The 11,710-nt window shown below is 35.7% G+C and overlaps 1 protein-coding gene across 1 annotated transcript; it reads left to right on the forward strand.

Moving 5' to 3' along the window:
- The first annotated feature begins 343 nt into the window (after positions 1 to 343).
- LOC146157551 (uncharacterized) lies at positions 344 to 7,535 on the forward strand. Its single transcript, XM_083386564.1, has 3 exons — positions 344 to 477; positions 3,460 to 3,537; positions 4,716 to 7,535. The coding sequence occupies exons 1-3, from the start codon at positions 423 to 425 to the stop codon at positions 6,782 to 6,784; spliced, it is 2,202 nt and encodes a 733-aa protein (XP_083242690.1). The 5' UTR covers positions 344 to 422; the 3' UTR covers positions 6,785 to 7,535.
- The last annotated feature ends 4,175 nt before the right edge of the window (positions 7,536 to 11,710 follow it).

Here is an 11,710-nt window from a genome sequence, read left to right on the forward strand (position 1 = left end):
TTAACACCTAGTTTAAGGCTTTTTAAAATTTGGTATGGTTAACATTTGTGAAAGTTTTTCAAACTTTACTCCAAAAGCCAGAAGTAGCTGTATGTATTTAATACTGAAAAACAACAAAATTTGCTTTACGTCGGCATTAGGATAATTTGACACGCTGTTTAAGCACGTTTTAACACGTTTGCTAAAAGTATGCGATCATCCATGTCTAAAGCCAGCTGCAAAAGTGCAGCCACAATATAGGATTAGTGGACCGAAAATACCACCAAGTATTTCATGATTACCAATAACTATAGCTTTTATTATTGCTAGCCTACGTTATTAATTCTTGATACCCGTGATTTGCAGCCTTGTTATTCTACTTATTGTGGATTTTCTCCTAACTGATTCCTTACAACGGATAAAAATAGCCCGAAGAAGTCAAAATGAAGACGAAGTTCAGAAAGACTTCCATTCCATTCATCTTGCTGCTGGCATTAGGTAAGAATTTTAAACTTTTTGCTTTTGATTGTCACCAATACTTGCCTAAAATAGTTTCAACCTAAAAAAAACACGGCCTTTCAATATTTGGCCCGCGAAATAAGTTTTGATCTCGACCAATTACAACGTGTCGTATCTGTATACTATATGATGTATTTTTTTATAACTTTTGACGTGTCGAAGTTAATTGAACACAAAATGCAGTAGCACGTTGTACTTAAATGTGCAGCAAAATGTAACGAGAAATGCCCTGTCGTGCTGCTGGCATCAGGTAAGAATTGTAAACTTTTCGCTCGTGGTTGTTACCAATACTTGACCAAAATAGTATTTAACTAAAAAAAACGTCCTTGCGAAATGAGTTTTAAATGTTAAAGTAAGCCTGTACCAATTACAACGTCCTACATCCGGGTACGATGTATCGTTTCTTATGATGTACTTTTTCTTTTGACATGTTCAAATTAATTGAACACAAAAGACAGTAGCACATTACTTTAATAAATCTTTGCACATACATGAAACGAGGAATGGTCTGTTTAACAGTCAAACCTGAAACCTCGCAAGAAGTTTCATTAAATCAAAAGGTCGCAGATGTAAAAGTTTGGCCTTCAATAAGCATTATCATAATTACACCTTCAATAAAATGACTTCGTTGTTCGTTTGTTTTTTTGATAAACGTACAGCTATGATTAATTATTATTCAAACAACTGGGTCGTGTTTTTTAACTTAACAGCATTGGCGTAAGTACAGTTTAGAGAATCGATTTTGCCTCAAAACCAAAACCTCATTCAATTTGCGTTTAGGGTGAAACTATTGTTTCGCGCGGGGCAATGAAAGGTCACGTGATTCAGTTGAACCCGGACGCTTTAAAACGACTTTGTTACTTTAATATAGAAGTGAACTGTGTGCAGATCCGGTTCTATCTGCGTCCTAGTGTTTTATTAACTTAAATTCATTGCATTTAGAATGACTTGGCTTGACTAGATAGTTTTGGTAAAATGTTTTTGACCTTGAGTTAGGTTTTTTTTTGACAAATGAATTGACTTGGACCCAAGTCTTTGAGGAAAATGACTTGGGTTGAAATTGAGTGATTTTATTTAACAATCTACTTTATATAATTGAGTTTTGCACGTGAAACAATTAGATTGGTACATGCTTTTTGTTTTCGACAAGTTTAGCAATGCAAAGGCTTATCGTTTAATTTGTTTATTAATGACTTGAATTAAAGATGACTTAATCCAATAATGACTTAATTGAATTAACTTAACTTGGTTAACTGGTAACTCGGACTTGCTGTTTATTTAAAAAACTTGGCTTGGATTTAAGTTATTTCATAAATCGCTTGACCGAGACTTAATTTATTTCAAGCAATTGTTTACAACATTGCTGTGTTCCAAGCGAGTTCCCCAATTTAAATGAAATATTTTGTGTGTAATGTTATAGCTTAATAAATTAACTCGTTGGATCTAGCATAATTATTTTTGGGGTAAGGGACTTATATGCGTTTTCGTAATTTGACTACTAAACCATAGGTAGTCCAACTTAAGTTAAATTGTAAATATTGGCCAAATATATAACACAAACCAAGCTAGCCTTGCTATAAAAGCATCGACACATCTTTGTAGTGTTCCACGACAAATTAATTTCAGTAGACCGATATATTTCCGAACCCAACAGTGGATTCCTGTGTCTTAAAATTATAGGCCCGACCCTGTTTGTGTAAAATGTAAACTCCATACAACCTTAAGCGAAAGTAGAGTTACCCGACGCCAAAACCTTACTCGATAAAAAGTTTAAAAGCAGAAAGCGCATCGTGGTGTTTTTTTAAGTGGGCCACAAATTCAAAACATTCAAAATGCTACCTATACCTCTGTATTGGCTTTTATATACCCACTATTTTTGCAATCAGTTGAATTTAAGCAAAAAACAACATAAAAGCAGAAAGCGCATCGTGGTGCTTTTTAAGTGGGACCACAATAGCTTGAGCGTTTTGAACGTTTGAACAAATGAATGTATTGCTTACGAATGCTATTCAAAGCACAAACGGCAAGTTGTTTTTTCAATTCAACCTGTAAACTGACCTTAACCACGTTTCCACAGGAAAAACAACGCCATTACTTAGTTACCGCGGAACTATAATGGAAACACAGTGTAAATTTTCCAAAGAGACCTTCTCCAAAAATAAAACACTTAAAATGCGACGCGTTCCTCTTTCGAATAAACTTGCCGTTAACCATTAAATCCGCACGATTTCGGAAACTCCCCGAGACAAAATCCATCTCCGGTTTCGCCCTATGAGAATAGTTGCCGGCCTAAGTAAATAAGCTTGGGCGGTGCGTCGGTTGTGGAACTACATTGTCATATTGCTTTTCGTCAGCTGTCAGTTTGAAGGTATGAATGGGCTTCTTTTGCGGAGTATTTCAAATCCTGGTTTACCTGCGTGAATTTTTGGGGGCCAAATAGTTAGAATTTTTTGTTTAGCTTTTGTCATTGTATTAACTGAAGTAATGAACACAAATAACAATGTTAGCAAACTGTTTCGAACAGCAACTGACTGAGTGTTAACGCCATATTTAAAAAACAGTCAAAGAGCAAAAACTGTCTAAAAGTAAAACTACATTATTGTATAGCAAACGTTATATTAACTACATCGTTTGTGGCGTAACAGTGCATGACAATTGAAGGTGTGGAATGCCTGTGATCGCCGGTCGTGGTACTGCTCAAAAATGCTAAAAAAAAAAAATTATTAAGGGTAAAATATTTTTAAATTTTGGGGGATGGGGCATGGCCCCTCTCAGCTATTTGAAAACGTTATTTTTTTTAAACAACTTCACTTGGACTAAGTTATTTCCCAAATGACTTTTACAATACGCAGCTGACTTTGCTAAGTTTATCTATGTTTATGAAAATGATAATATAGGCATATATAAAATTATTTAACAGCACTAATCGAAAGCTAACAGAGTAATTGCTTTTTATTTCAGCTTGTGTTCCAAGTTCGTTTTCTATGCCAACATCCGAAGATACCACAGTAGCAGTAACGGACGCCACAGCCACAGAAGGTACAAGCGTCGTTTATATTTATTCATAGTGCTTGCCACGAACACAATAATGTGCCCGCTATGCTGGAATATACTTCGACCTTTTTTTTTACTCTATATACCAGGGCTGCGGAGTCGGTTAAAAAAAACCCGAGTCCGTCTCCGGCCAAAAAAATAAACCCGAGACCGACTCCCGAGTTCCGAGTCCGACCCCGGTCAAATGTGCGATTTTGTCGAGTCCCGAGTCCGCCCGGACTCCAGCCTGTGTTTCACCCATTTACGTAACTACAATATTGGATATTCAGCAATCCACTTATAGGGGTGTCGTATAATTTATTCACTCACAATACATGGTTGGAAAATATTCCACCATATAATATTCCACCTTTACAATTTGGCGGTCATATCGGTTTTAACAATTGGTATGAGTAGTTTTAGAAGGTCTTACTCGAGTCCCGAGTCCGACTCCGACTCCGCAGCCCTGCTATAAACACAGAACTGTTAACTATCAGTTTTGGTTAGAGCATAATGGATGGAGGTTGTAGTAAGACGTAGTAGGAATATTTAAGTCCATGCAAAAGTGGTAGCACTGTAAATCTTAAAATGTTGAAATAATTTTAAAAATACCAGCTATTCTGTATGGGCTTTGATATTCTTACTATCTTAACTATCAGTTACGCTTTTAAGCTTGGTTTATCAGTCGCACAATAAACACACGTGTTAACCTCGCAAATTTTAATGTTCGCCTAGAATAACCTGCTTTAACGCGGTAAAATTACGCCACTTTTGGGACATTCTGACATCGAACGGTCAGCAAACAACAATAACAACAAGTTTACCACGTGCAGAAAAGAATGTTAAATACAACTGCTATATGCCAATTTGTGACACTGATATACCGCTTGAGATAATCAGACAAAAACAAAATTTAGGTTTATTCACCACAACCCTACTGGCCATATATATTTGCCCTGTTAATGCTTTGCGGCGTATTTTGCAGTAAACAGCTTGCGTAAAGAAAGTTATATCTGATACACGACAACGTGTTACATTTTAACTTCTAGCGTGTGTTTTTTGTTAATTAATCCACGATTTGCGACATACCCCAAATACTTTCTCTATATGCAACAAAAAATTAACTTTAGCTAGATTATTGTTTTCTAAGCTAAATTTGAATCAATTTATTTTCTTTATTTTAGTCGCTTCGAACTCAGAAGCTACAACAATCTTACCGAGCGATTCTACATCTTCGTCAAACATCTTCGCAATTACAGCCACTAGTGAAACTACGACTTACTCCGATATTTCCACCGAAGGCAGCTCAACCTCGCTGTACACTTCAACCGAATGGTCCTCTGCTGATACAACCTCAGAAACTTCGACTAGCGGTACCGAGGTTACAGAAACAAACACACCACTTACAACTGAAACAATTTTTGAGTCTTCTACAGCTACAGACACACAAACTACAAACCTCAATTCGTCTACTACAGACACACAACCTATTACTGATGTCGAATCTTCAACAGCCACCACACATCAGTCTACTACAGCTTTTGAATCTACAGAAAAAGACACACAAAATACAACTGCAATAATTTCGGACGCTGAGCCTTCTACAGCCACAATCACACATGCGATGACTACAAACATTGAATCTTCAGCTGCTACGACACATACACTCACTACAAATGGAGAATCTACAGAACAAAACACAGAAACTGCAACAAACACACAAACTACAACAACGGCTACAGAATCTACAGCAACAGACACACAAACTACAACAACAGGTGCAGAATCTACAGCAACAGACACACAAAGAACAACAACGGATGCAGAATTTACAGCGACAAACATACAAACTACAACAACGGGTGCAGAATCTACAGCAACAGACACACAAACTACAACAACAGGTGCAGAATCTACAGCAACAAAAACACAAACTACATCAACGGGTGCAGAATCTACAGCAACAGACACACAAACTACAACAACGGGTGCAGAATCTACAGCAACAGACACACAAAGTACAACAACAGGTGCAGAATCTACAGCAACAAACACACAAACTACAACAACGGGTGCAGAATCTACAGCAACAGACACACAAACTACAACAACAGGTGCAGAATCTACAGCGACAAACACACAAACTACAACAACGGGTGCAGAATCTACAGCAACAAACACACAAACTACAACAACGGGTGCAGAATCTACAGCAACAGACACACAAACTACAACAACGGGTGCAGAATCTACAGCAACAGACACACAAAGTACAACAACGGATGCAGAATCTACAGCGACAAACACACAAACTACAACAACAGGTGCAGAATCTACAGCAACAGACATACAAACTACAACAACGGGTGCAGAATCTACAGCAACAGACACACAAACTACAACAACGGATGCAGAATCTACAGCAACAAACACACAAACTACAACAACGGGTGCAGAATCTACAGCAACAGACACACAAACTACAACAACAGGTGGTGAATCTACTGCTACAGATACACAAGCAGACTCTACAGCAACAAGCACACAAACAGCAACTGCTACAACAACACAAGTAGACTCTACAGCAACAAGCACACAAACAGCAACTGCTACAACAACGCAAGCAGACTCTACAGCAACAAGCACACAAACAGCAACTGCTACAACAACACAAGCAGACTCTACAGCAACAAGCACACAAACAGCAACTGCTACAACAACACAAGCATATTCTACAGCTACAGACACACAAACTACAACAAGGGGTGCAGATTCTACAGCAACAGACACAGAAACAACTACAGGTGGCGAATCTTCTGCTATAAGCACACAAACAGATTCTACAGCTACAGACACGCAAACTGCAACAACGGGTGCAGAATTTTCAGCAACAAACACACAAACAACAACTACTAGAACAACACAATCAGATTCTACAGCTACAAACACACAGACTACAACAACCAGTGCATCACCTACAGCTGCAGACCAACAATCATCAGTTGCTACAAATACCAGCCTCGAATCAACAACCCCGGACACACAACCCACATCTACAAGAACAACGACAACAACATCTACAACAACAACAACAACAACAGCAACAACTACATTAACTCCCGCTACAACAACTTCTGTTCCAACAATAACAACAACTTCGTCAGCATTCATGCAAATATCCAACAATTCATTGTTGTTTATTTCTGTTATATTGGGTTTAGTTTTCCAAGCATTGCATCTATCGTTTGTATAGCGCCTTTAGTTTTAATTAAACCTTTTGTAGCTGTTTAACGATAACGTTGACGGTGTCTATTTTAGTGTTTTCCTATAATATCAACTAAAACCCATATGCTTTAATAGAAAGAATTTCTGATGCTTTATATTATTACCGATACCGACATATTTTGACCAAATTTAGGGTCGCCTGATCCGATATTTATATTTTACTCGCGAATATATATCAAGGAAATCTTTAAATGTAATCAGTGGATTGCTTGTCTCAGGTAGCAATCAACCTTGAAAACATAGCATTTTATTTGTTTTGGTTTGTCAAATTTTGTGTATTCTTTTTAAAAGAAGAATAAGTAGACCAGTCTAGTATCGAACGTATATAGATACTATGGCTATCGTTTTAGAATTTAGATCCTATAATATTATAGTTACCAGGCAACGTTATTGCATGCTTATTTTTACAGATTATTTATCCTGATTATTGACAAACAAAAATATTGTATTCGCAAAACGGCATCGAAGATTAAACCCGCTATCGTTTTAATAGAATTTTGAGTTGCAAAATTGATTTGCCTTGTGTCTTAACGTTTATGCAAAACTTTTAGAGGTTATAAGGTAAACGATGACACCTAACGCTACATCTGTAGAAAGTGCTTTATTGAGTGGAAATTGTGAGCTCTATATTGTGCACGATGAGTAGTCAAAGATGGTGATCGTTTAGCTTATTGACCGATTTATGTGTGTGACTTTTTCCTGCGTTGTTTCTTATTACGAATCGTTCTGAAAGAATAGAAGGTATTTAATAGAGATGACTGTTTTGTTTGTTTCAATATCTTTACGACAAAAATAGGTTTTTACAGTTTATGATATTGCATTATAGAATTAAAGAGAACGTATTTAATAGAGAAGCATGTTGGCATTGTTTAAATATTCAGAGTTTACTATAAACGGTTTACAGTGTATAATTCCCTGTGTTATATCTGTTAAAGAATTAAACAGTTGCGATTAGCAATTGCTATCCGTCATTGAAAATACACACCCATAGCGTCATTTTCAACCGAATATAAAACTCAAATGTATAACAACATTGTCCAAGAAAACATTTAGGCTGTTAAAAACTATTTTTAACCAGAATATTTAGAGTCTTGGTGATTTGTAAACCAAGTGGGTTCACGCTGCTGTTAAAAATCACATTAAAAATATTTATTAAGTGCTTTAACAAATAGCTTGAGAAGCGCACCGCTTCGAACAAAAATCAGTCAGCAAGGTCTAAAACTTTTAATGTAAATATGCATTTCGCCATATAAATAAATGACATCATCAGTTTATCAGTACAAGTAAATAAATAGTAAAATTATTAAAATAATGAAATGTAAAATAAATAAATAAAATACATCCAAGACTGACATGGACAGTGAGACAAGGTGCGTTTAACGCCAGCCACTAATGTAAAAAGAATAGGCATCGAGATACGTGAAGCGGCCGCAGAAAGCCACTGAAACATGGCCCAGAGGAAAAGCCCTATGTAAATCAGTGACGTGATCTAACAAACAGTTTCTTGTGAAGATTAAACTTAGTTCGTTGCCGCTCTGAAAAGTATTTTCACGTTTAGAATAGGTTAAAACTATTTCCGCCAAAAAACACGTAATGTTTCTATAACATCTATAACAGTAGAGAACCAAAGGTTAAGCTGTTGGCATGGCATCTTATGGTCAATATACAGGCAATAAATAAGGCGCGCAAACGAAATCTTCCGGAAGAATGATGCTTCAAAATATTATCAGGCCGCTCAAGCAAATGCGTCTTTTCCCTGGAATTTTGTCGGATTCTGTTTCCCGGCCTATTAGCGTTATACAGGTGTTGTTGGGTCACATAAAGGTCTTGTATAGATGGAAGACATGTTATTTTGGAAACAAGATGCGTCATTTACAGCGTTACATGTATGTGTCTATTTCTGAGATGGCTGTGTGTATGTTATACGATTAGACACGCCTGGAAGCAAAATGCGCTTTGATCGAGACATTTAGAACTAACAGCCTAGACCAGGTTCTAAAATGGCATTTGGCATTGTGGGGCTGTATTTTTTGTTTATTTTTTGAAATAGAAAAAATAAATTTTGATTCTTCCAAGATTACATGCTTAAACTTTTTGCAAATCAGAAAAAGAAGGTTTGATAAATTCGTTTTACCCAGCAGTCTAGAAAAATAAGAGAGTAACTTTTTTTACCAACAGACAGTAAAATATATATATTTTTTTTGATCATTACATTATATAATTAGGCGTTTGTCTTTAGCAAAACAATTTTTTTGGAAAAATTCATTATCAAGATTAAATGAGTTTTTATTTCAGTGTTTTTTCATTAGTGTTTCACCTTTATATATATTCACGATGGCAGTATTGTACATCAGTTGTAATTTAAATTTTGATCAAGTAACAATTTATAAAATAGCTTGGATAAGTTATTAAATCTCTGTTTGTATTGAACCTAGTTAAGACAGAATTTGGAAAAAACAGATTTTAATAATTGAACTAAGAATTAAGAAGTGGCCGTCTAAAGCCATGAAGGCAAGCATGATGATTTCGTTATTTGGAGCGACGTTGCTTGCCGCTGCTATCAACACAACGCAAGGTAAATTAAACCTGCCAGTAAAAGGAATGTGTGTAACTTGTTTATTAGGGGTGTATAATTATATCGGTTAGGAGCCGATAGCGATACCAAGTGATAGGTTCGGTACTTGTTAAAAAAAATCTTGAATTGTACTACCCTTATCTGAATGTAGAAAATAAACAAATAAAAGTATTGACTTGTGCTGTTCATGCCACCCTTATTGCATTTAAAAAAATTAAAATAAAAAAAAAATTGACTTTTACTATTCATGCCACCCTTATCCGAGGTAAAAAATATTTGAATTTTTGACTTGTGCTATTCAGGCCATCCTTATTTGAATTTAAAAAAAGTATTTTTTGACTTGTAATACGTGGGCCATCTTAATCCCGATTTATAAAAAAAAGGTTACAAAAAATTTAAAAAATCTTGAATTGTTCTATAGCAAGGCCACACTTAACCGAATTAAAAAAAAAAACTTGATTTGTAACTAAAATTTTAAAAACTTTATAATCTGTAATATCCAGGTCACCCTCGGGCCTTTACCGAATGTAAAAAAATGAAAAACAAATTCTTGACTTGTTCTATACAGGCCACCCTTACCCGAGTCCAGCATGCGATCTTGACACCTGGTGTGATTGTCACATCCACAACTTGCTGCTCAGTGTCACAACCGAACAACACAAGAAGAGCATCATGGCCAAGTGGGAAAAGATGAGAGCCGACCGTTGTAACAGCGTATCTAACGACAGTAAGCTTTCGCCACATTATGACTTCTAACACCTTTACTGCGTAATACATAGAAATTAGGATACTGCAAATGAATAATGAATTATTTGAAATAAATTTCAAACCCAAAAAGGTCGAGTAAATTGATATTATTATCTTGCTTTGTTTCGATACGAACTTGTACGTGATACGTATTATCTTTAGTTAATCTATACTCGAACTTTTTGGCTTTCAAATTCGCTATTAAGCTAGGCCTACATTACAGATCGGTGCATAGTGTACCCAAATTATTGGAAACGTATACAAAATGTTAGGATATATAGCTACAAACAATGCAGCCATTTTGATATTTAGCTACAACATTGCAGCCATTATGCCACAAAATATACACTTTTTGTGTTACATTAAACTACAAACATGTTGTTTTGTTATATTTACTTTTTAACTGACTTTTATCATAAAAAAATTACTGCCGACGTAAGCTGTTTAGAAAGTAAAGTAATTAATTCAGTAAAACGATTGATAAAAATTTATTAGAATTAATAAAATTGATTTAAAAAATTATATGGGATTGTTTTAACCTTCACAGGCCGAGAACCTAATTGCTTTAAACATTTTTTTCCAGCTGGTCTACTCAGACACTGCTCTAATTTGTTGAATTCGGTGGAGCTGCAAATAGACTTTCTGCTTGCCGGTAAGCTTTCCTCTAATAATTGGACAAAGTAACATATTTGGTAAAATCCGAATTAGATTACAACTAGAGTTAGACAACACATGCAATTCACAAATTAGATTAGAATTAGAATTAGCCAAATTTTGCTCTAATTCGTTTAATTAGAAAACTAGAATTATCTAGTAGCCAAGTCTGCAGCGCCAACATTTGACCTGTTGAACTTACTTTAATAAAGGTGTCGACATCGGCGGAAAAAAGCTGTTCTTCTATGGAGCTCCTGAGTCCAACTTCACATACAGCAACGGGACTTGCGCTGATCTTAACACGGAAGCTGAACCTGCAGTGATCACTGGGGCTAGAGAGAACGAACTGATGCAGTGTGTTGTCAACAGGACCTGGTCGTTGCCTGATGGAGCTTCGGCTTGGCTAGGTAGGAACAAGGCATAATATAAGCAATTTGCGTCTTAAGTGAGTCCTTAAGTTGCTGTGTCTCGAGAAACTAAGTTTAATGATTCACCGAGCTAAACTGTTTTAGTGCGCAAATTAAATAATGAGACCATCTTCGTGTTTTGTTTTGAATTAATTAAATGATAAATTTTCTATTGGAGAAAATGTTAAAAAAAAGTTTTGCCTCAAATTACATGAAATCAAAAATTTCGCAGATTTATTTTTGTGATACAGATTAATAAAGTCTAGCGAAAAGCAGTTGCTAGAAGATTTTTAAAATGTAATTAGGCTAGTCAATATATTACCCTGAAATCTTCAAGTGTATACGTAAAAAAATCTAAAAAATAAGTAGAACGCGGCACTTTCTACCAAGCAAAACAATTATAACACAACAATCAATTACACGACGTTTATAGTTTAATACTGTAATATTATGAAATATTAAATACAATAGTTAAACACCGTAATACTATGAGATACTAAGTGCGATAGTT

The sequence above is a fragment of the Ascidiella aspersa genome, chromosome 4, assembly GCF_963924565.1.
Source record: "Ascidiella aspersa chromosome 4, kaAscAspe10.2, whole genome shotgun sequence".
Taxonomy (NCBI): Eukaryota; Metazoa; Chordata; class Ascidiacea; order Phlebobranchia; family Ascidiidae; genus Ascidiella; species Ascidiella aspersa.

Coding starts and splice junctions, on each gene's coding strand:
- LOC146157551 (XM_083386564.1), top strand. CDS start 423: ATGAAGACGAAGTTCAGAAAGACTTCCATTCCATTCATCTTGCTGCTG. Junction 478..3,459: donor CATCTTGCTGCTGGCATTAG/GTAAGAATTTTA, acceptor TTTTTATTTCAG/CTTGTGTTCCAAGTTCGTTT. Junction 3,538..4,715: donor GGACGCCACAGCCACAGAAG/GTACAAGCGTCG, acceptor TCTTTATTTTAG/TCGCTTCGAACTCAGAAGCT.